General features: G+C 38.5%; 1 protein-coding gene across 5 annotated transcripts in view; it reads left to right on the forward strand.

Annotated features, from left to right (window-relative positions):
- CDK19 (cyclin dependent kinase 19) overlaps positions 1 to 26,111 on the forward strand; it is a 189,103-nt gene that overhangs the window by 134,153 nt on the left and 28,839 nt on the right. For all 5 annotated transcript variants that reach the window (XM_003935967.4, XM_074397604.1, XM_074397605.1 and 2 more), the window contains one exon: positions 755 to 895. In XM_003935967.4, the coding sequence (XP_003936016.1) occupies positions 755 to 895 (141 nt within the window). The remainder of the gene's footprint in view (positions 1 to 754; positions 896 to 26,111) is intronic.

The following is a 26,111-nucleotide window of genomic DNA, read 5'->3' on the forward strand; positions in this document are numbered from 1 at the left end:
CAACTTCATCAGTATTGTTTGTGGAGAATTTTGATGGCCTTCAATGTCCATTTTGTGTCTTGGACAGAGGCAGGAGTAGGGTAGGGATGGAGGTGGTGGAGGTGGGAGCACTGGGGAGGCAGGTAGCATTTTTTTCCATTTAGTACAGTGTTTTTATAACCCACAATATAACATATGGATATAAAAATTTGAATATGATGATCCAGTTGTATGTATTTCAGTGGGATTGAATTTCCCATTTTTTCTCTCTCCTCCTTTTTAGCAATTTCATATTTAATATTAATTCCCAGGAATATATTCAAATTTATTCTGTGCCAAACAAAGATGGAACTTTTCCAATAATTAAAATATACACCTGATCAGTGATGTTATCCAAATGTGCTAAGTGCTTTTTATAGATAGTAAAGATTTACAGTTTTTCTTTCTTTTTTTAATCTTTCATTCTGTGAGTAAGGAATATAAATATTTTTTGTAGGCAGCTGTTTCAATATCAGTCCTTCTTACCTCTTAGTCCTATTTAATGAAAATCTTAATGGTTTCAGTAAATTTAGTCATTATAACCCCTCATTAACACAGTCACATTCACTCTCAAAATAGATTCAGTTTTGGTTGAACTTATTATTCAAATTTTTTTCTTTGTGTCATTATTGGCCTTTAATAAGTAATTTAAAAATATAGAGCATTTTTTATAGCATTGATTGTGTTTTGTTGGCAAAGATATTATCAAATACTATATATTTTTTTTAATTTTTAGCATATTATTAAGTTTCACCGTGCATCAAAAGCAAATAAAAAGCCCATGCAGTTGCCAAGATCTATGGTTAAATCATTACTTTACCAGATTCTTGATGGTATTCATTACCTCCATGCAAATTGGGTGCTTCACAGAGATTTGGTAAGTATTTTTCTTTTAAATTAGTCAATATGTTTTTCCCTCCTCTTTTAAAAAATATATTTTCTTCTTGGTACCATTATAATAAAACATTAATTATAGAAAAACTTGAAGATATACATAAGCAAAAAAGAAGATAAAAATCACTCATAAACTTATAATCAAAAGATTAATGCTAATAACATTTGGTGTATATCATTCCATTGTATTTACGCATAGCTGTAAAATATCAGTGTGATTTTTAACAAATGATTACTGTACAATTTTAATGGAGTAGTCACATGTGAAACAAATACATTTCAATCCAAGTTTTCCTTCATATTATTGCTCATCATTAGTAAAAACATAATTAATATTGAGTTCTCATTTTTCTTTTCATTATGATCTAAACTGAAATAATGGCATTGTACCTGGTAAAAAGAATGTTATCAATATTAATAAACAGATGAATAAATAAATATAACAGGTTGAATGTGCTTATTAGGCAAATTGGCTGAAATTTATCACTTTGTTTTACTTTTTCACTATACATTTAATAAACATTTACTGATACCAGATTATATTGCTAGATATTCATCTTCACGTTGTTGTCATTTTAGTTTATGTTGATGAAATTTCTTTTGTTTGTTCTTAAGATATGGTTATGAAATAGCTACAATCCTCATTTTTCTCTTCAGTTTATCATTGGAGGTTTTATTTTGCCCTCACAAAGTGATTTCATGATCTTTTGTTTCTTAGGCTTTTGAGAATTCGCAGGATATGGTAGGGATACATCTAGGTAAATTTTATTTTATTAACTGATGAGAGGTGTTTATTGTGTAAAGGATCTAGCTGGTATCCTCTGGGACCTTGTCAGTCAAGGCTACTCATCTGACTTGACCATGTCTTGCTGTGACATTGTATAAACTGGGGTCAAATGATAGTGGCCATAAAAGGTGTATTTGCCATATTAATGGAAGCATGTCTTCTTACAATTTTTAACTAAGATTCTTTGAGGCTTCCACATGTCCACTTTACTATTAACTATGAATCACCATGTTTTAAAGTGATGATTGGGCTGGGCATGGTGCTCATTTTGGAAGGCTGAGGTGGGTGGATCACTTGAGCTCAGGACTTCGACACCAGCCCAGGCAACATGGTAAAACCCCATCTCTACAAACAATACAAAAATTAGCCGGGCATGGTGGTGCAGTTCTGCAGTCCCAGCTATTTGAAAGGCTGAGGTGGGAGGATGGTTTGAGCCTGGGCAACTAAACCAGACCCTATCTCAAAAAAAAAAAAAAAAAAAGATTATTGGGTACATGATGTTGATCTAGATCATGAGAAGACCTCCTTCATAAATGGGCTTTTAGATTTTAATGTGCAGTTAATGTGCATTTAATGAAACTTATGCAGGTTATATTTTTGAGGTTGTGTTCATGTTTGAATGATTGATCAAAATCTTTTATTAAAGATTAATTTATCTGAGCTCCTCTCTCTTGTTTCATAAAATTCTATATTTTGTTCTAAATAGCATAGCTTAACACATTTTATTCGTGACACTCTTACCTGAATGTCTACTGATACTAAAATTTAGTATGCCCAGGACTCAGTTTTCTCCCATTCAGATTTGCTGCTGCTTTAGTGTCCTCTCTTTTGGTTATGGCACCACCCTCCTCCTAGCTTAGAAACTTCTTTGACCTCTTTGCAGACCCTTCTTTGCACTCCACATCCAGAACTTGTCAAGTTCTTTCAGCGTCATTTCTAAAATATGCCTTACATTCATCTATTTTCATCTCTAGTCCTCATTCCTAGTTCAGGCTTTTATTATCTCTTTCTGGCATTGTGATACTACTCTCTATACTTGTCTGTTGTCAACAATCTCTTTCCCTTCCAATCTGCTTTGGCCCTCTGACCAGTTACTCAGGTTCTGCTCAAGAACTTTGAAATAGTTCCTCGTTGCTTACAGACTAAATCTCTCCTTCCTTATTTGGCTTTCAGAGTTTTACCAAATATAGCTTTAACTGCCTTTAAAATTTTTCTCTACCCCTGTCGTCTTTCGTGTATACTTTACTACTGAACTATGGATTGTTCCCTGTCTCCTCCTGGGATTTCCTGCCTTAATGGCTTTTATTTCCCCTATCTTAAAACCCCTTAACCCTGTCTCAACATACTCAAATGCAATCTGTCTTTCAGGATCCAACACAAATGCTATTGGAAACTTAACCTCATATCCATGTCTACTTGGAATGAATCTCTCCTTGTTGTTGGTTCCTGTTGTTTGCATCTTTACTTATGGCATTTATCTATTAGTATTATAGCAGTTTTAGAGAACTCTTAGAACATCTCCTAGCCTGTAAACTTCTTGAGAGAGCAAGGTCTATGTCTGACTCTTTTTGTATGTTACTTCCCCTGTACACAATAGGTGTTGAGGAAATATTTCCTCAGTGAGTGAGTATCAGGGAAAATAGTACTGTGACATTTTGGGTATCAGGTATTCAAATATACTATCCTCAATGAACATTTTTTGTTTTCTTGTATGTGTAAAGTACAGAGGGATGGGAACAATATAAATATGAGTGCATCAAAGACCTTCTTCACAAGGAGCCTTGAAGAAATATGACATACACACTAACAATTATGCTGTAAGATAAATAAGACAGATTTGATTGTAGCTACATGGGAAGCACAGACTAAATTTATGCAAGATCAGAAGAGCTTGTGAGTAGGGGATAAGGGAAAGTTTCAAAGAGCAGGTTACATTTGAGCTAGACTTTGAAAGATGAGTAGAATTTAAATAGAGACTTTGTTGATGAGGGTAACCTAAGGGAGTTTTGGATGTAAAAATTCTGAGGTAATAAAGCACTTAGATTTCTATCTCAGAAAGGATATGCAGTTCTAGCTGGCTCAAATATGGATAAGCTCAATTGTGGTAGTGTGAGGTTGGACTCAGAAGATATGGGATGGAGCCTGCTTGCGCTAGAGAGTTTTAGGGGTCTTTTTGTTTAAGTACTGACAGTTTGTGAGCCACAGAATGAATTTTTTCCCCCATTGGAAAAGCTACCACTGATGATTATTACCTCATCAATAACATGAACACAGTGTTGAAAACACGTTCTGAATGTGGTTCTTACATAGTATAGCACTGGTGTATATTTTACCTGCATACTGACTGAATGGCCCCAACTCCTCAAGTGAGTAATAATATTTGAAATTTTGAACTGACTGGATGTGGTGGCTCATGTTTCTAATTTCAGCACTTTTAGAGGCCAAGGCAGGAGGATTGATTGAGCCCAGGAGTTCAAGAGCAGCCTGAGCAACATAGGCAACATAGTGAGACCCCCATCTCTACAAAAAAATAAAACATTAACTGGGTGTGACAGTGCATGCCTGTAGTTTCAGCTATTCGGGAGGCTGAAGTGGAAGGACTGCTTTAGCCCAGGAGGTCAAGGCTGCAGTGAGCCGTGATTGTGCCACTGCACTCCACTCCAGCCTTGGGCAGCAAATTGAGACCATGTCTTAAGAAAAAGATAAAGAAACTTTGAACCAACAGGAATCTAGTCTGTGTTTCTTGATTCTCTAATTGATTGTTGATTCTCCTCTTCAATTCGTGATTCACTAATCTTGAGTTCTGATATCTGTTCCATATTGTCATGGTTTTGCCAGAGTACTTTCAGAAGTAGATTTAAACCGTATGCTTACTTCATAAATATATTCTGTAGTAGATACAAAAATAAAAGTATATCAAATATAAATACGGTCTTTAAAAGAGGATGATGGAGACATTTGAAATACTATTTTTTGTGAGCTTAAGAGTAGTGTTGCTGTTGTAGTCAATGACTACTTTTGTTTTTCTTAATGTTTCATTTTCTGTTGCTTTAAGAAATTTGGCTTTACACTATTTGCTAGTCACAGCTGAGTGCTCATCGTCCCTGAATTTCATGTGATGTGAGAAACCTGGAAAATCCATACAATTAAATGTGTTAGAGTAAATATAACTTTACAGTATAAAATAAAAAATTTAAACAAAAGCCAGTGTTTTGGACATCATACGCAGAGGCATTACATCATCATAAGGATTGGTGTTTTTCATTATGATTGATTTTATATCTGAATCAGTATTTTAATTATGTCATTTGAATCCTAGAATTTATACAGAAATAGGGAATTTAAATAAAGTCATGAAAAATAACTTAAAATGAGGAATTGCTTTAAAAGGAAAAGAGAAAGAGAGCTAAATATATTCATTTTGGCCGAGAGACAGTGGAGACGTAAGTCTATAAATACTTGGAACTTGTAAACACCAAGGGAGAAAAGATGTATTTTAATTTTATAGCAGGATATAGCTAAGAGTAAGAAAATGAAATGTAAGATGACTCATTTTTATGGAATTACTATTTTGGTAGATTGGAAGAATGCCAAGATTTAGTTTATCTCTTTTTCCAAATTATGAGCTTCTTGAGAGCAAGGTTCATATCTCACTAATTTTTGTAGTCCCAGCATTGGCATATTGTTTATGCTCAAAAGTTATTTGAATTGAATTTCAGCAAGGCATATGGCAATTTTACATTATTCTTTAGCAATGATAGACAAATGTTGGCTAAATGATAATATTATTAAGTGGATTTATGACTCCTTCATTTCAGAATCTTGCTACTAGCTCAGTGACATAAATTGAACCATCAGTTAGACTATTTCATTTTTCATTATCATATCCCAGAACCTAGTACACAATAAGCACTAAGTCTTTATTGAATGAAGGATTTGAATGAATGCTTTAGAGTGCCAACCCTAGCTCTGTCTTTTAAAATATATGTGTGGAGTCCAGGTGCAGTGGCTCATGCCTGTAATCCCAGCACTTTGAGAGGCCAAGGCGGGCAGATCACCTGAGGTCAGGAGATCTAGACCAGCCTGGCCAACATACTGAAACCCCCTCTCTACTAAAAATACAAAAATTAGCTGGGTGTGGTGGCGGGTACCTGTAATCCCAGGTACTTGGGAGACTGAGTCAGGAGAATCGCTTGAACCTGGGGGGCAGAGATTGCAGTGAGCTGAGATTGGGCCACTGCACTCCAGCCTGGGTAATAGAGTGAGACTCAGTCCCCCAAAAATAAAAAATAAAAATAAATTAAAAATAATGTGTGGAGTTTCCATCCCAAGGCTCTTTTTACATGAATGGGTGGATTTACAGTCTTTTGAAGTCTGTGGGCACAAATTACTATGTGGTCTGCAAACATCGTACAGTATGTCAAAATTTTGTGAGATCCACTTGAGAGAGAAAATAATTTTGTATCCAGGAATCTTTTGGCTTTTGTTGTTAATTAACAGCTACTAAACCTTTTAGTAGCTATCAGCTACTATTTTATCTAAAAACTTCTATTAGAAGTCTATCAGAATAGTAGTAATAACAAAAAACCTTGCCAGTACTTTGAGTCAGATATGATTTCATTTGATTAAAGAAAGTGATGCAAGCTGGATAGGGTAGCACATACCTGTAGTTCCAGCTACTCTGAAGCCTGAGGTAGGGGGATTGATTGAGGCCAGTGGTACAACACTGTAGTATGCTATGTTTGTATCTGTGAATAGCCACTACACTCCTGTCTGACAACATAGTGAGACCCCATCTCTAAATAAATAAATAAAATAAAAAAGAAATGTTGCAGTAGATATTTTAGTTGCAGAGGAAAGTTCAGATATTCCCCAATTTTTGATAGAGTTACATCTCAATAGACCCATCATAAGTTGAAATATTATAAGGCAAAAGTACCTTTTTAACTTATAATTTATATCTTTAACATACAGTGGGCTTATCCAGAAGTAGCCTCTTTGTAAGTTAAGGAGCTTACTGAATGTGTATTGCTTTTGCACCATCCTGAAGTTGAAAGATCAATACATAGATCCATTATAAGTTGGGAACTATATATATTATATGACTTTGGATATTTTTTCATACTAATTGTTGAAAATAGTTAAAAATAGTTTTGGTTTGTTAACTTTGCTTTTTTGTGACATCTGCTTGTTTGCTAAATACTTACTGGATTTTCAACAGCATTCTAGGTTTTGACATGTTGGCTATATATATTTTAATGCTGTATCAGTTATCTGTTGCTGTGTAACAGGTTAACCCCAAACTTAGTGGCTTAAACAACATTTATTATTTCACAGCTTCTGTGGGTCAGGAATCCATGGTGGCTTATCTGGGTCCTTTGTTTCAAGGTCTTTTAAAAGGAAATTCTACCCAGAATTAGTTATCACAAAGCTTGACTGGAAAGAATCCCTTTCCTAGCTCACTCATTTGGTTGTTGGGAAGATTCATTTCCTTGTGCACTGATGGGTGAAAACCTTCATCCATCAGCTCATGAGGTGAAGTTCTGTGCCACAAGAGCCTCTTCATAGAACACCTCACAAGATGGCAGTTCGCTCACCAGAGTGAGCAAGCAAGAAGGCAAAAGAAAGTAAATCTTCTGTAATCTAATTATGGAAGTGACATCCCATTAGTTTTGTTGTATTCTCTTCGCTAGAAGCAAGTCATTAGATACAGTCCACACTCAAAGAGAGGAGTTTACACAACAGTGTGTATACCAAGAGATGGGAAAGATTGGAAAACATGTCTGAAGCTACCTACTGATAGAGACAGGAGGCAGGGAAATTCTGGGTAGAAGAGAGTGGGTCTCTGGCAAGGTTCCCAACCTTAAGCCAAAAACCATGATACTGTGGCCCAAGGTGAGAACTATGTCCTTGTTTTCCCATTTGAATGTTACCTTTTCCAAAACCATCCATGGCTTGCCCTGCTCCTCATCCTGTGCCCATAAAAACCTCAGGTTCACGTGGCAGAGAGGAGGAGAAGCAGCTGGATGTTGGAGACTATGGTTGGACGTTGGAGAGAAGCAGCTTGACTTCAGGACAGCTTGATGCTGTCGCTTTTGAGAAGAGTCTAGCAGGGGACGGCTGGACTTCAGGGGAAGATTAGCTTCCTATTCCATCCCCTTTCCTGCTCTCCTTCCTGCTGTGAGCCACTTTTATTGGGAATAAAATCGCCCGCATTTACCATCTTCAGTTCGCTAGGGTGACCTCATTCCTCCTGGGTGCTGAACAAGAAGTTGGGTGTCATGGGTGTGGGTTCAAAAGGCTGTCACGCTGACCCTCCACTGAGCTGTTAACAAATGTGTCCACAGATGGCAAAGCTAAAGGGCCACTGTACTATTCCTTCTGGGGCTTCAGAGGTCACAGACACCCCCCTTAGATGCTGCCAGGGGACCCACACAGAGTTTTGCTCCTGCCGGCACCCAAAAGGACTTGCCCCGGCTCCTGCATCTACTCACCTGCATGCTCCCCATCCTGTGAGCAGGTTGAGTGAGTGGAGTTCACCCCTGCAGGCACCCATGCATTCCAATTCCAGCCTGCGAAGGGGTCAGGGAAATATCCTGCTTCACTATCAGAGTTGAGGAAGCTTTTTAATGATATTTGAGACTAGCTGTGATGACACATGCCTATAGTCCCAGCTACTCAAGAGGATAACGTGGGAAGATACCTTGAGCCCAGGAGTTTGAGTCTAATTTGTGCAACATAGACCCTGTCTCTAAAAAACAAAACAGAGCAAAAATTAAATGGCAAATAGATCCTGTTATTGTCATTTTGTATTCAGTGGAAATACAATAACGAAAATGTAGGCCTGGTGTGGTGGCTCACACCTGTAGTCCCAGCACTTTGGGAGGCCAAGGCGGGCAGGTCACCTGAGGTTGGGAGTTCAAGACCAACCTGACCAACATGGAGAAACGCCATCTCTACTAAAAATACAAAATTAGCTGGGTGTGGTGGCACATGCCTGTAATCCCAGCTACTTGGAAGGCTGAGGCAGGAGAATCGCTTGAACCTGGGAGGTGGAGGTTGCAGTGAGCCGAGATTGCACCATTGCACTCCAGCCTGAGCTACAAGAGGGAAACTTCATCTCACAAAAGAAAAAAAGAGAGAGAAAATGCAAAAGTCCCGTTTTTCATGTGTAATTTTTTCATGTGTAAAAGTTACATGGATGATAGGATTTGGGGGCAGTTCTGGTTGGAAAGAGCTAAAAAATAGTTATAATGTACTAATTGTCTCTTCTCTTTGAGAAACATTGTTCAGTGATTTTCAGAATTCAAAATATGTTTCCTAATTTTCCCCTCCTCTCCTCTTCTTCCTTCCTCTTCTTCCTCTCCCTGCTGTTGAACCACAGGTTTAATCTACTTAAGTTCAGATGATGTGTTCAATTGAGGTCCAGAATTTATCACTTTGAACATACCTAGACATTTCCTTCTTTTTATGCAGTCTGAGGCCTGTGCTTATCACTAGTATTGGTACTTTCTTATTTCTGTATTCTACTCTTTTGTGTAAAGCAGAGGCAAAAATGCGAATAAAATTTTAAATAATGGTAAAACATTGTTTTCCCAGGCTGGTATTTCTGCTGAATTATAACCGCTAGCCCAGAGGCATTGAAAGGACACCATGCAGAAAGATGAAAAAGACCTTTAGCTAAAGAGAATAAAGACATCTCTGTATGAAAGTCTAATACCATGTATGTAAAAGTCAAAGACCACCCTCTATATTCATTCAGCTGTAAGAAAAATGCTGTACTGTTCATCTTTGTGAACATTTGATTAAAATAAGTGCTCAGAAATCTCTGCATGCAGCATAGCTTCTCTTCATAAATTGTCTGACAAGGAGATACAGTAGGTCTTTAATTTTGTCTCTGCTAAATAGGGCTTGAGAAGGCAAAACCCCTAAAATCTTACTGTAACCATCATGCCAGCATTTTTCAGGCATTTAATATTGTTCTGGAGTTTTAGCCTTACTTAGTCCTTAAGATACAGAAACTTTGAGAACCTGTATTTTAAAAAATTCAAAGATTTTGATCCTTAAGCCTCAGTTTACTCATCTGTACAATGGGGAATACTGAGAAGTAATTTATACGGTTGTTGATACTCAGTTCCACCAAAGTTTCTGAATGTAGCTCCAGAGTTCCTGAATATCTCATTTCCTTTCTGTAGAAGCTTGTGTACATTCTGTTTTGATCCTGTCAGTAAACCAAAGATACCCTTTCTTTATTTAACCTCCTTTCCCCCCAGAATGCCTGTAGTCTAATACTCTTCCTAGCCCCTTCAGCTTTACAAAGCAGAGATCTAGTATAAATATGTGAAGCATGCCTCCTGGTGTTAAAAAAAAAAAAAAAGTAGGCTCTGTTTCATCCTGTTTGTATTTAAATGTTGCAAATATTTTTACCAAGTCTTCATATTTAAAATAAGGAGGTTTTTAAAAGCTTGATTAAATGAGATCACAATTAGCAACTGCTTCAAATATGCTTTTTGTTCTTCCTTCTTGAATGAGATATTAATAAGAGAGGCTTTGGAGGTAACAATTCCATGCTAGTCAAATTACTTAATTATTTGTTATTTTTTATTTGATGTATCAGTTAACCTTCTACTTAAAGAGGATTATGGTAAGAAGTAGTATTTCTTTTAATATGACTTAATCATTCCAATTTCTTTTAAAATGAAGAGTTGGCCGGGCGCGGTGGCTCATGCCTGCAATCCTGGCACTTTGGGAAGCTGAGGTGGATGAATCACCAGAGGTCGGGAGTTCTTGACCAGCCTGACCAACATGGAGAAACCCAGTCTCTACTAAAAATACAAAATTAGCCAGGCTTGGTGGTGCATGCCTGTAATCCCAGCTACTCGGGAGGCTGAGGCAGGAGAATCACGTGAACCTGGGAGGTGGAGGTTGCAGTGAGCTGAGATCACACCATGCACTCCAGCCTGGGCAACAAGAGCGAAATTCTGTCTCAAAGTTAGTAGTCAAAAAGCAAAGTATGGCCTGGATATCTTCTGACCCGCTACTTTTTGGACAATTACAAATCTTGTCATGCCGAAGAATCATACTCGTGTTCCTATAGTGATCTCTGGTTCCTAACAAGTTCCTTAAAGCTGAGTCCTTGATAGTCTATGGCTTAGCCATTCATGTCTGCATTCAGGAGGCCTTTGATGGTAATGATGCCCTCTATGTTCCTGTCTTGCTGCCTCTACACAGGCCTTGTGTAGATCAGACGCAGTGTTTCTTACAGTGCTCTGGATACGGTGACACACACCTTACATATATAAGAAGGTAATGTTAATGTGTTTTCTAGACATGGGCTGTAATTTGTTGTTGTTTTTGGCATGACAGTTTTATCATCTGGCCTCATAGCCCGGTAGTTGGAGCTTTCAGCAGAGTCCTGCACATTTACCTGTCAGTTTGAATTAATACGCTACCAGTTATTCTGTAGGCAGAGGGTACATACCAAGAATCCTACCTCCAAGAGGGCCAGCTTTCAAGAAGCCGTGGTTTGAGTCACAGTGAAATATGAAGCCTCTTAAGGTTTAACTTAGGGACAGGGCTCATTTGATGATCACTGACTTAAACATAAAGTTTTAGTGGCCTGTGCTGACAAACACATGTATGAAGAAGACTGTTCACCAAAGTAACTTCAAGGTCACTAAGAGAGTCTAATTAAGATACATCCCACATTGATAGTAATGGCAGAACTAGTTGACAATCAAGGACTCTAGACAGAGCCCCAGTATTTTGAGGCCTTTGGCTATTACTGAAGAATTAATTTAGGCATGCTATTTTATTAAATTAATTTTCTTGAGGTGGAATTTATATACGATAAGGTGTACCCTTTAAAAATTTTTTTTATTATACTTTAAGTTCTGGGGTACATGTGCAGATTGTGCAGGTTTGTTACGTAGGTATACGTGTGCCATGGTGGTGGTTTGCTGCATCTGTCGCCCGTTATCTACATTAGATATTTCTCCTACTGCTATCCCTCCCAATCCCCCCACCACCTGCTATTCCTTCCCTAGCCTCCCCACTCCCCAGGCCCCAGTGTGTGATGTACCCCTCCCTGTGTCCGTGTGTTCTCATTGTTCAACACCTACTTATCAGTAAGAACATGCAGTGTTTGGTTTTCTGTTCTTGTGTCAGTTTGCTGAGAATGATGGTTTCCGGTTTCATCCATGGCCCTGCAATGGACATGAACTCATCCTTTTTAATGGCTACATAGTATTCCATGGTGTATATGTGCCAAATTTTCTTGATCCAGTCTATCATTGATGGGCATTTGGGTTGATTCTAAGTCTTTGCTATTGTGAACAGTGCCGCAGTAAACATATGTGTGCATGTGTCTTTATAATTGAATGATTTATAGTCCTTTGAGTATATACTCAGTAATGGGATTACTGGGTCAAATTGTATTTCTATTTCTAGATGCTTGAAGAATCGCCACACTGTCTTCCACAATGGGTGAACTAATTTACACTCCCACCAACAGTGTAAAAGCATTCCTGTTTCTCCACATCCTTTCCAACATCCCTTGTCTCCCGATTTTTTAGTGATCACCATTCTAACTGGCATGAAGTGGCATCTCAATGTGGTTTTGATTTGCATTTCTCTAATGACCAGTGATGATGAGCTTGTTTTCATATGTTTGTTGGCTGCACAAATGTCTTCTTTTGAAAAACGTTCATATCCTTTGCCCACTTTTTGATGGGTTTTTTTTTTTCTTGTAAATTTGTTTAAGTTCTCCAGAGATTCTGGATACTAGCCCTCTGTCAGATGGGTAGATTGCAAAAAATTTTTCCCATTGTGTTGGTTGCCAGTTTACTCTATTGATAATTTCTTTTGCTGAAGGTGCACCCATTTTAATTACAAATTGATGAGTTTTGATAAATGTATACCTGGTTAATTAACACCACAGGTATTCTGTTAGACTAGCAACATAGATAGCTACCTTATAAGAATGAGGGACTCTTGCATGCAAGGACCGATGATTCATTTTACCAGGAGATTATATATGATGGTTATTTTGTGGGATCATATTCTCACCTAAGCATACATTGGATAGAAGTCTTCTGTAGGGAAGTCCGTAAGTGGTTAAGTACTGTTCATTTCCCAGGGTGCTGTTGCTCTCACAAGTCTGGCTTGGAGTGAGTCTCTGAGAGAACTGGGTTTTCATCTGAATCTGCTTCTGTCCGCACAGAGTGAACTTGGTCAAGTTGTAGATCTTTCACTTCTCTGGGCCTCTGTTTCTTTATCACTAAAGCAGGAGGACTGAGTCTGAGAATTTCTATCTCTGACATTCTTAATTTCTCATGATAGTAAGACCAAATTATTTGATTTGGATGTGGATGTTCCAAACGTAAATAGAAAACTACTCTCTGACAGTGTTGCTTCTCTAAGGATGAATTGTACTTGTTAATGAACAGGAATAAATCTGAATACCTTTGTAACATTATTCTTGCCATAGATGTTAATGTGGAATATGTCTTAATTATACTAGCATAATGACCTTGAAGTTAGTTAGATAAATGGCCTTCTACATACATATATTTGTCTTGCATTGAGCTTTTTATGATTGCTTTTCATTGGCTCTTGTTAGAGAAAAGAAAACCTTATCTCTGTTGTTCAGGCCTGTAACTACTTCTAAAAGACAATGAAACGCATTGTTAACTGTTGGGATTGCTGGATTGGCAGGTATTGTTTACTGTGAATACCAAAGTTTGATTAACACAGGTGTTATTATTACAGATACTGTTAGATCAGTTTAAGGTAAAATGAAATTGATCACAATTTAATAGTAGAGGTTTCTCCTAACTTACAGGTAGCCTACATTTTAGTTGTAAATACAAAATTTCAAACTAGAAAGGCATTTCCATTTAGAAATAACATTTTAAACCGGTCAGAGTCTCTGAATACAAAGACCTGTTTAGCCTACAGTGTACCTAAAGTTATGACACTAATATCATTATGGAACCTAATTGTCATTTTTAACTAGATCACTTATTTATAACTGGATTTCTGTGGGGGAAGTACTGGTTTATAGACTAAGAATATTTGCATTACAAACATATTTGGCTTCTTAACATGTACCAGACTGTATGCTCAGCACTGGGAATACAGAGTTAATAAATACAGTCCCTTCCCCCAATGAGTGGGGGAAGATTCAACAAACATAATCATAAAGCAACAAGGTTTACAAAAGAAATTATGAGGTACATTCAAGGATCAGCTAAGCATACTGCACTGAGTACAGAATAACACCTAACCAGCTGGGATGGGAACTGTCTTGGACGATTCATACTGAGTTGAATTGGAAAGGATTCATAAAAATTAGTAAGATGAAAAGAGGTGGGTGAGAGGAGCATTCCAGGCACAGGAGTATGAATAAGGGCATAGAGAAGAAACTTCAAGCACTTTGTATTACTGGGACAAGGAAAAAGGAGTAAAAGAAGAGGCAAGAGAAAGACGTAGGGACCAGATTATGGTGGATCTTAGTTGTCCTATTTAGAAGTGTGGATTTTTCTTGTGTCCAGTTTCCTGAGCTGGTCAGGTTTTTGTTAAAGGTAGACCACTCAGACAGGGCTCTGGAGAGTTGGTTTGAGGGCACAGGGATAGCAGCATTATCAGGTGGTTGTAGTCAGCTGGTGGAGAAATAAGGAAGGGCTGAACTATGACAGAGCTGATCAGAAGTGAGAATAGGGGACATAGTCAACAAATATTTAGGATGTAAATAGTCATATCTGAGGATTGGTTAGATTTGAGGGAGAAAGGAGAGCATCAATGCAAGTTCAAATTTCTGCTTTTGTTGATTTTGTGACTGAGAAAGGATTAACCAAAAAAAGAGGCAGTTTCGACAGGGAAAAGTAAAAATTTAGTTTGGACAAGTTGAGTTTGTGTTTATTCTGGTGATGGGCAACGTGCATTTGACATATCTATTTTTTTTTTTTTTTGAGACGGAGTTTCGCTTTTGTTACCCAGGCTGGAGTGCATTGGCGCGATCTTGGCTCACTGCAGCCTCCGCCTCCTGGGTTCAGGCAATTCTCCTGCCTCAGCCTCCTGAGTAGCTGAGACTACAGGTGCGTGCCATTGTGCCTGGCGAATTTTTGTATTTTTAGTAGAGATGGGGTTTCACTATGTTGGCCAGGCTGGTCTCGAACTCCTGACCTTGTGATCTGCCCACCTTGGCCTCCCAAAGTGCTGGGATTACAGCGTGAGCCACCTTGGCCAGCCTATAGAGGATTTTGAAACTGCAGAATAAATTAAAATAATATTTTTTAAAACCCTTATTCAGAAGTGAGCTTGGCATGTTTTAGGGTATTTATTCTAGTTTCCTTCAACTTCTTTGCAAATTGGGAACTTGTCTCTCTCAAAGGACACTCATAACCTACGCCATAACTGGATGGATTATGATTACAAACCATTGGCAAATTATTAGCTCATTCGCTTATTTGTTTACTCATTCAACAAATATTTATTAAACACAGTATATGCCTAGTTCTCAGCAGACATATGAAGTGGTGACAGAAATGACTCTCCCTGCCCTCTAGGAAGTTGCAATCACAATGATCAGATTCTCTATATTTTAAATCATCTACTGTCTAATCAGTGAAGTTGTTTTAAGTTATATAGAGTAGTGCTATTAGCAAATGACTATTTGCTTAAGAAAAAAAAAAAAAGGAAAAGGCATAGATTTTACTCTTAGGTTGTTCCTTGCCCTATTTGTTACAACGCAGAATCATATTTTTTCATGGTAAACAGTGAAAAACAGTGTAAAGAAAGGAGCATGAACTGAGGGTTTTTTCCTGGGACTGTACGTTTGCATCAAATGTGAGGAGAGCTGTGTCACCACTAACTATATTTAAATAAAAGTATAGGTATAGCCATTAATATCAAGCCTGCACTGTTCATTGTTTCAGAAACTAGTCCGATTGATAGTCTCATTGTCTGTGTTCCTGTTATTCAGGATTGTAGACAATTGTGTTTGTGTTTTTCTCTCTTTATTGGTGCTGGTAAGAGTCCTATTATGAGTTTCATATTTTTGTCCCAAATGTCCTGGGGTGGGGAGAAAGCAAATGTAGTAGAAAGATTGTGTATCTTTAGGCTGCGCTACTCATGATGTGCCAATTAACTGAAATATATTTAACCCTGTGAAAACATTGATTCTATAGAAGGAAAAAGCAAATCTGGAGTACATTTAAAGTATCATGAATATAAATTCAAGCATTAACTAAATTCTCCTAACATGCAGTTATTTCAGGAATAGCTTCTGAGTAATTATATTACTTACCACATTATTTCCCTGACTTTTGCCTGTAAAATACAATTTAACTAAAATGAACCCTGGGCATTGGTTTATCTATCTGATTTTATTGTCGATAACTTAAGTGCAAGGCATCCAACTCTTGCCATTTCTACTGTTTCTATGGTAACCAAAGTGTGCAAACCCAGCAGTATCGCTTGCTTTCACAGCTGGCATTTTGTGTTCACAGTAAGAAGAGGAGTTTTAGTAAAGCATAGTCTGTGTTAATTGGGATGTAAGTAGGTCAGAACAATTTTGGTATCCTTTCTTCATCTTTTTAGGTTTTTTTATGTGGGTGAAGGTATGTGTGCCTGAACTGCAGTTTTCGTTCCTTTTTTTTTTTTTTCTTGAAGCATATACTTTCGCTAAAATTAATCACTGCTAAAGTTAGTCTTGAAAAATAAGCATAACATCTGCAAACACAACTAAGTATAGAATCTTGGGGATTGATTGGAGTTGCCCTGAGACTTGACCCATAGTCTTGTGTACCATTGAATATTTCCATTAAGAAAGATGAAATGATGGATGCTAAAATGCTTTGAAAAATTAAACACACTTTAATGGTGCTTCATCCTGTTATTGTTTATATTTTGAAACATCAAGTATCTTAAGACCTTAACATTTATTTACTTGTTCTGAAGGGAACAGGCAATCCCAGTTAAGAAATGCACATTTAAAAATGACTTCCTTCTGCCATTCGAGGTCTTCACTTGACTTCAGGAGCCCTTCTCTGTGGTTACTGCCCAAGCTCTAGGTTCTGTTCTCAAACTGTATAAAAGAGCTCATAAGCCGCTACTCCTCTAAACGATGTCACTGCCTCTGCCCTCATCTCAGACTTTACATGGAGAGCCTGCACTTAGAGCTTCCATAGGCTTTAAGTATGTTATATCAAAGGTATTCTCTACTAACTTCAATACTAGAAAAGAGCATTCCTCTTATCACTCTCTTTGTGTCCTCATTCCATTGTGGTGCTCATATTCTCTGTTTCAACATAGCGTGACTGCTAGAACTTCTATCAAGAGATAGCTGAGTGTAAAACCACCTTCCTGGACTAGCATTCAGCAGCTTAATAATCTACTTTCATTTCTTACATGAAGCAATTTTTGCTCTCAGATCTTATACTTTGTAGTGTTCTTTTTTTTTTATCTTACTATCTTTATTTTTAAAGGGCTTAAACTCAAACTTCAGGAATGAAAAATAAAAAATAAGATGGCTTATTTGATAATTTCAAAATTTAAAAAATTGTTATGTTCCCCCAGAGATTCCATTCTCACTAAAGCTTTCAAAAGTGTACTCTAAAATCTGCCTTTACCTTTTCCCCATTTATTTGGATCTCATTTACTGTGTCTGGCTTCTATAAATGCACAGAAATTATTTTTTTCTGAATCACCTATGACCTAATTGTCCGTTCCAAAGGCCCTTTCTCAGCTTTCATTATGTTGCACTTGATGGCTCCTCCTTCCTTTTTAGGTTCTCTTAGCTTCGAGAAAGAACCCTGTGCTATCTAGGTTTTCTTACCTTTGTTTTCTTTCATTTTTAGCTTATTTATTTATTTATTTATTTATTACTTTTTTGGTTTTCTTACCTTTAATATTCCTTCAAGGATCTTTCTCTTCTTTCTGTCTTTCTTTGTTTCTTCCTTTCTTCCTTCCTTTCCTCTTTCTTTTTTTTTTTTTTTTTTTTTTTTTTTTTTGAGACGGTCTCAGTCTGTCACCCAGGCTGGAGTGTGGAGTGCAGTGGCATGATTTCAGCCCACTGCAACCTCCACATCCCGGGTTCAAGTGACTTTCCCTTCACAGATTCTTTCATTGACTCTTGTTCCTCCAGCCTCCCTTTATTCCTCTTTGCTTGCTTGCTTTATTTATTATTTCTTTCATAGACTGAAGAAGCTAAGAAATGCTAAGTAAACTAAAACTGTAGTTAAAAATCTTTCTGAGAAAACATCAACCCCAGATGATCTTAAGAGGCAAGTTCTCAAAATTTTCAACAGATTGTTTTGATACTATTCAAACATGGTCAAATAATAGAGTAAGAGGGAATGCTCCAAACGTATTCTAGAAAGCCAGTATAATCTTGATAGCAAAACCAGACAAAGCATGAAAAAGAAATTTCAGCCTAACCTCACCTAAGAGAATCATTGTAAAAATTAAAAAAAAATACAAGTAAACCAAATCCAGAAATATGAATGTATTTTTTGTAGAGATGGGGTTTTCTCCATGTTGTCCAGGCTGATCTCAAACTCCTGAGCACAAGCAATCTGCCCTCCTTGGCCCCCCACAGTACTGGGATTACAGACGTATCCCATCATGCCCGGCCTATTTTTTATTATATGTTTTAAAATGCCATTTCTCTAATTGTAAGCAATACCAAAATAGACAAAATCAAACATTATAGAAATATTTAGTGTACTAGAAGTGATAGTCTTTTCAAATCCCCTGCCATCAGAGATTGGGCAGAAGATAGATGATTGATAGATAGATAGATAGATAGATAGATAGATAGATAGATTAGATAGATAGACAGATAGATAGTAGAACTATTTCAACTATTTAAAAATTATGGGTAAGGCAGAAAAATAATATAACAAGTGATGCTAATTCTAGTCATGTCAAACCTGAAGTCTCTCCAAGTTCTTAGGTGATTTTGTAGGATTGACAACCCCCTTCCCAACTCTTTGCCTGACCTCTCGACTTCTCCTGGTACTTACTCTCCTCTTCTCACATTGACCCCTTTGCTCTTACTCTCGTTAGCCAGTCTGCTAGCTCACTCAGGTTTTTCCTAACTGCTCTGAACGCCATGACCTTGCCCTTGCCCTCCTGCAAACCTTGTAGTGGTAGCAGTCCTCCCCAGCTGCCAAAGTACAGGTCAGAAAGTGCCCCAGAACCTGTCCAATTCTGGTACTAAAATGACTTGGACAAAACCAGAACCGTTTGAAACAGCAAGCAAGCCCTTCCTTTGGTTTCCTCTTTTATAATTCCCATAGCTGTATCACTCTTATTTTTCCTGACCCCTCCTATTCTCCTTAGTCTTGTCTCCAGTTCACCAGATATCCCCCACCCCTACAGATATCCCCCACCCCACTTTGCCTCGGGCCTTCCAGCTTGCTCCTCCCTCTGCCAGGACTGCCCTTTCCTTAGATACCCCGCTGACTCGGGTCTTATCCCAAATGTTACCTTCTCAAAGACACTTTCTCTGAAGAACCTAAAATAAGGCTTAAATAATGTTACAATTACACCCTCCCAAATCACTCCCAACAATGCCTGTCCCCATGCCTTGCTTTATTTTTTGTCTTTGTTATCTTCTTAATATACGATACGTAGAAAAGAATATTTGGTGTATTTATGGATGTTACAGAGCATAAAAATACAGTGAACTATTGAGAACTTGTCACTTTACCCAGCACGAGGGAGATCACCAGTAGCATGCTTGTGTTTATGTATCCCCCATCCTATCCTCCGGCCTCTTCCCAAGAGGTAACAAATATCCTGGATTTTGAATCTCTTATTCTCTTCTATTGAAAAACAGATTTATTATATTTTTACGTACGTCTAAATAGTATATTCTCTATCTTTGTCTGGATTTAAGCTTTATGAAATGGCATCCTTTTCTATATAGTCTTAAATCTTGCTTTTCTTCACCTAACATAATGCTTCCAAGATTTGAACATGTTTTTACATTCATTTGTAATTCAGTGATTTTTTTTATTGCTGTTTTAAAATTCATTGTGTGACTCTACCACAATTTTTTTTTAAATTACAATCTGGCATTTTAAAAAATGAAATTACTGATTCAAAGGGTATATACAGTTGTTCCTTTCACAAGGTCATGCCAAATTGTTTTCCGAAGAAGTTGTACCAACAATTATTCTGCCACCAGCTATGCGCTGGAATTCTGACTGACCTTCCTATTCTGTAGTTCTAAATTTTGAACCCATCTAGTAGGTATAAAATGGTATCTCAGGCTGGGTGCGATGGCTCATGTCTGTAATCCCAGCACTTGGGGAGGCTGAGGAGGACAAAACACCTGAGGTTGGAAGTTCAAGACCAGCCTGACCAACATGGAAAAACCCTGTCTCTACTAAAAATACAGAATTAGCTGGGCATGGTGGCTTATGTCTGTCATCATAGCTACTTGGGAGGCTAAGGCAGGAGAATTGCTTAAACCCAGGAGGTGGAGTTTACAGTGAGCTGAGATTGCCCCATTGTATTCCAGCCTGGGCAACAAGAGTGAAACTATGTCTTAAAAAAAAAAAAAGGTATCTCACTGTGATCTTAATTTATATATCCCTCATTATTGATGAGGTTGAACATCTTTTTATATATGTATTGGTTAAAACTTTCTGTGCTTAAATGCCTGTTTGGACATTTTGCCCATTTTTCTGTTTTGTTGTTTTTCATATTGACTTACAGTAGTTCTTTATTTTGGATACTAAATCTTAGTTGCTTATATGTGTTGCATATATTTCTGCTAGTTTCTGCTTTGTCATTTATTTTGTTTCTCTTTCGATAATTAGAAGTTATTTTAATAATAGCCAAATTTTTCAGTCTTTTATGATTAGTGCTTTTTGGATCTTGTTTAAGAAATTCTTCCCTTAGGATCAAAAAGATGTTCTATATTTTTTCTAAAAGTTTTGAAGTTTTGCTTTTCACATTTATGTTTTTAATCTGCCTAAAATTGATGTGTTTATAGCATGAGGTGAAGATTCATTTAATTAATTTTTTCCACATTTGGGTAACCTGTTGTACCAACATCATTCATTGAATAGATGCTCTTTTCTCTACTGATCTCAGGTTTCTCTTTTCTCTGTCATGATTCCATTGAGGGTTTCTGCTCTACCCATTGATCAATTTGTTCCATAGGAACAAAATCCCTGATGGGATTTACAGATAAGTATGGGGAGAATTTTTTTTTTTTTTTTTTTTACTATACTGAATCTTCTTATCTAAATACATGGGTTAATTTATTTAAGACTTTTAAAATGTCATTTAAGATAAGGTTTCATGGTATTCTGCATACGAATCTCTCCCACCCGCCAACTCTTGCTCTTTAACCCAGGCTAGAGTGCTGTGGCAGGATCCCGGCTTACTGCAACCTCCGCCTCCTGGGTTCAGGCAGTTCTCCTGCCTCTGCCTTTTGAGTAGCAGGGATTACAGGCACGGGCCACCGTGCCTGGCTAATTTTTGTATTTTTAGTAGAGACAGTGTTTCACCATGTTGGCCAGGCTGGTCTCAAACTCCTGACCTCGTGATCTGCCTACTTCAGCCCCTCAAAGTGCTGGGATTACAGGTGTGAGCCACCACTCCTGGCCAATCATTTTAATTTTTTTTTTTTGAAGTTTCGCTCTGGTTGCCCAGGCTGGGGTGCAATGGTGCGATCTCGGCTCAATGCAGGTTCCACCTCCCGGGTTCAAGCAATTCTCCTGCCTCATCCTCCCTAGAAGCTGGGATTACAGGCGTGTGCCACCATGCTCGGCTAATTTTGTATTTTTTAGTAAAGACGGGGTTTCTCCATGTTGATCAGGCTGATCTCAAACTCCTGATCTCAGGTAATCCACCCACCTTGACCTCTCAAAATGCTGGGATTATAGGCTTGTTTTAATTTTTCAAAAAAAATTTTTGTAGAGATGGGGTCTCACTCTGTTGCCTAGGCTGGTCTTGAAATCCTGAGCTTAGATGATCCTCTTGTCTCAGCTTTGCAAAGTGCTGGGATCACTGTCCTGTCTTGGCTTTGCCTATAGAATAAATTCCAATTTCTTTCATGTGGTATTTTATTCCCAATATAGTTTTCCAGTTGCATTTCTACACCAAACATTCAGTGCTCTTATCATATCGAAATGTGAATAGACTCTCAGTATGCCATGTCTGTTTTTATGTAACTGTGTCCTTACCTGTAGGGTTCCATGAGCCTGAAAACTTCGTTGTTGTTTATGCTTGTCAAAATCTTAGTTATCCTTGCTTATAACCCCCAAATCTTAGTATCTCTTCTTTATTTACTGAGCCACTTCACCCAGCCAATTGTTTTATTTATTTATTTATTTTTTATATTTTTTATTTTTTGACACGGAGTTTCGCCCTTGTTACCCAGGCTGGAGTGCAATGGCGCGATCTCGGCTCACCGCAACCTCCGCCTCCTGGGCTCAGGCAATTCTCCTGCCTCAGCCTCCTGAGTAGCTGGGATTACAGGCACGTGCCACCATGCCCAGCTAATTTTTTGCGCTTTTAGTAGAGACGGGGTTTCACCATGTTGACCAGGATGGTCTCGATCTCTCGACCTCGTGATCCACCCGCCTCGGCCTCCCAAAGTGCTGGGATTACAGGCTTGAGCCACCGCGCCCGGCCCAATTGTTTTAATTTCTAGCTCCCAAAAGTAAGTAAGAACACAACAAAGTTTGTCTTTCTGCGCCTGGTTTCTTTCACTTAATGTAATGATCACCAGTTCTATCCTAATAATGTTTTTGTATTAAAAGCTATTTTGTCTGATGTTACCATAGTTGACCCAGCTTTCTTTTGGCAGTTTGCCTAATATATCTTTTAACATCCTTTTAGTTTCAGCTTTTATGGTTCTTCCTTTAGGTGGACCTCTTGTAAATAGCATGGAATTTGTTTTTAATCCAGTATGGAAATACCTGTGTCTTTTAGCTGGAAAATATATTACTTTACTCGTCAGGCCTAAGTTAGTGTTTCCTCCAGAAAGGGTTTGCTTTGACTTCTACTGGTAGCATCTAGGTTTCCTTTAGTGCCCTTGAAGGTCTTGGTGATTGTGGGGTAGCAGGCTCAGCTTCCTCACCTTGCTGGTGGCCCGAGGTTCAGTGTCCTTGCTGAAATGCATTATTGGCAGCTGCTCTCAGACCTGCCTTGCCTTTCCCTAACTCTCCAGCCACAAGGATACCTTATTTGAGTAAGGGTGAAGTTTTTATCTCTTGGGCGATAAGGGATGCTTCAAGGAATATTTCCTTGCTTTTTCCGTTTCTTCTCCTTTCCTTCTCCTCTGCTTTCCCTCTTCCTCTTCCCCCTTTCCTTCTCCCTTCTCCACCTTCCCCTCTTCTTCTCCCCTCCTTTCCCCTTCCTGCTTCCTTTCCTCTCCTATCCAGGACAAGGTTTCTCACTATGTTGCCCAGGCTGGCCTTGAACTCCTGGGCTCAGGCAATCCTCCCACCTCAGCCTCTGGAGTAACTGAGATTACAGGTGTGCACCACTGTGCCTGGTTTGTTTCTTATATAGCATATAGCTGTTCTGTTAAGGGAAGGGTCCCTCAGAGCCGTAGTATGACCTAATCAGCCATAATAGCAGATGTGACAATCTTTTATATGCTCTTTGTTTTGTTTTCTTTTCTATGGTACTTATCAGTATATGACATGTTGTAGACTTATTTATTGTCTTTCTCTTCTCACTAGAATGTAAACTCCATGAGGGCAAGGATTTTTCCTATTTTTGTTTTCTGCTGCTTCCGTAGAGTCTAAATCACTGCCTGTTACTTAGCATGTGATCAAACAGTATTAGTTGAATGAATGAGGGTTGAGAAGATGATGTGAAAAGGCAATGCCAAATCTTGAACTCTTACCTTCAAATGCTTTTGTGTGTTCCACTATGACCATTTTCACAAGTTAGGATGCCCTTACTTTTCCCTAGACTATTTTAGCCCACTTCCAACTGATCTCTTTTCTCTGTTTTTGTGGTTCATCCATTCTTTCCAATCCATCCTTCGTGTGGCTACCAGACTTTCTTCCCAAATATAGATATGATTATCTCACTGTCCTGTCTTGGCTTTGCCTATAGAATAAATTGCAGTTTCTTTTTCTTTACCTCTGCCTTCATGGTTCAAGTGATTCTCCTGCCTCAGCCTCCCAAGTAGCTGGGATTACAGGTGTGTGCCGCCATGCCTGGCTAAATGTTTTTGTATTTTCAGTAGAGATGGGGTTTTAACATTTTGGTCAGGCTAGTCTTGAACTCCTGACCTCAAGTGATCCACCCACCTCAGCCTCCCAAAGTGCTGGGATTATAGGCATGAGCCACTGCACCCAGCCTCCAGTTTTTTTTAATGTGGTATTTTATTCCCAGTGTAGTTCTCCAGTTCCATTTCTGCACCAAACATTCACTGTTCTTGTCACGTCAAAATATGTATAGGCTCTCAGTATGCCATGTCTGTGTTTTTATATGACCATGTCCTTATCTGTAGGATTCCATGAGTCTGAAAACTTTTTGTTGTTGTTGTTGTTGATGCTTATCAAAATCTTAGTTATCCTTACTTAAAGTCATCCAGAGGCATCTTCCTAAAGACTCTCTCGATGTTCAATTAAGAGAATTATTCATTCCGTGACATTTTTCTTTCTATATTGGTACTTCTCATAATCTCCCATCTGCCTTGTATTCTTTTTTTTTTTTTTTTTTTCCTTTTTTTTTTGAGACGGAGTCTCCTCTCTTGCCCAGGCTAGAGTACGTGGCGTGATCTCAGCTCACTGCAACATCCGCCTCCTGGGTTTAAGCGATTCTCCTGCCTCAGCCTCCTGAGTAGCTGGGACTGTAGGTACACACCACCATGCCCAGCTAATTTTTGTGTTTTTAGTAGAGATGGAGTTTCACCATGTTGATAAGGCTGGTCTCCAACTCCTGACCTCATGTGATCTATCTGCTTCAGCCTTCCAAAGTGCCTAGGATTACAGGTATGAGCCACCATGCCCGGCCTCTGCCTTGTATTCTTAATAGCTGTCTGTCATTTCCTACTGGATTTAAGCTCCTTAAAGTCAAGATCTTCATGTTTTATTTCTTGTTGTTTCCTAAAGGTCTGAAGTATAACACTTTATGCATAATGGATCCCTGATAGTTTTTTCTTTCTAATATGGTGAACCAATCCCATCTCATGTTTTCATGTATCATACTCTAATGATAATAAATTTCAAATCCAAATCTTCCTCTTCTCACTCCTGTGGCTAGTATGACTTAGGCATCATACATTTCTCAAACTCTTTCCTTTTACTTATCGTTTTTTGAGACGGGGTCTCACTCTGTTGCCCAGGCTCAAGTGTAGTGGTACGATCACAGCTCACTGTAGCCTTGACCTCCTGGGCTTAAGCAGTCCTCCCACCTCAGCCTCCCAAGTAGCTGGGACCACAGCATGTGCCACCATGCCTGGCTAGTTTTTTGTTTGTTTGTTTGTTTTTTATAGAGACAGGGTCTCTCCATGTTGCCTAGGCTGGTCTCAAACTCCTGGGCTTAAACGATCCTCCTGCTTTGACTTCCCAAAGTGCTGGGATTACAGGTTTGAGCCACCATGCCTAGCCATTTTTCAAACTCAATATATTGTCTCCTCTTTATTATTCCCTATTTTTAAACGATTACCTTTTATAACTTTAATTTTCTCCTCTAAAATGCTTCTCAGTCCATACCTCCCTCATCATTTCTGCTGACAAGACATTGGGCAGAACTCTTACCACCTCACACCTATAACCTCACTGACTGTAATATAACGGTCCAATTACTTCACTTGACATTTAAGACTATCCAGAGTCTGGATTCATCCTACTACCCTCAACATGAACCCTTTTTGGAACTTTTTTTTTTTTTTTTTTTTGGAGACAAGGTCTTGCTCTGTCACCCAGGCTGGAGTACAGTGGTATCATCATGGCTCATGGGAGTTGCCTGGTAGCCTCAATCTCCAGGACTCAAGCAATCCTTCCACCTCAGCCTCCTGAGTAGCTCGGACTCCAGGTACACGCCACCATGGGCTATTTTAAAAATTATTTGTAGAGACGGACTCTCACTATTTTGTGTTTTGCCCAGCCTGGCCTTGAACTCCTCAGGTGATCCTCCTGCCTTAGCCCCTGGATAACAAGTGTGAGCCATTGCACCTGGCCCAAGTCAGACTTCTGTGTCTTATGCATAGCTGGTCATATCCTTTTTCCACTTCCTATGGTGTCCTTGCCCTTCCTCTGCTCTGCCATGATGTTTCCTGTTCATTTTCATGATCTGTCTAATGGACACCATTCCCACGTCCATCCCCAATGAATATTTCTCTTAACAATGAAATCTTTAATTCATCACTTTCTCCTTTGAAGTAGTTTTTTTAGTGCTTATTGTTCATTGAAGCATTTTTAAC

Source organism: Saimiri boliviensis, chromosome 4, assembly GCF_048565385.1.
Source record: "Saimiri boliviensis isolate mSaiBol1 chromosome 4, mSaiBol1.pri, whole genome shotgun sequence".
Lineage (NCBI taxonomy): Eukaryota > Metazoa > Chordata > Mammalia > Primates > Cebidae > Saimiri > Saimiri boliviensis.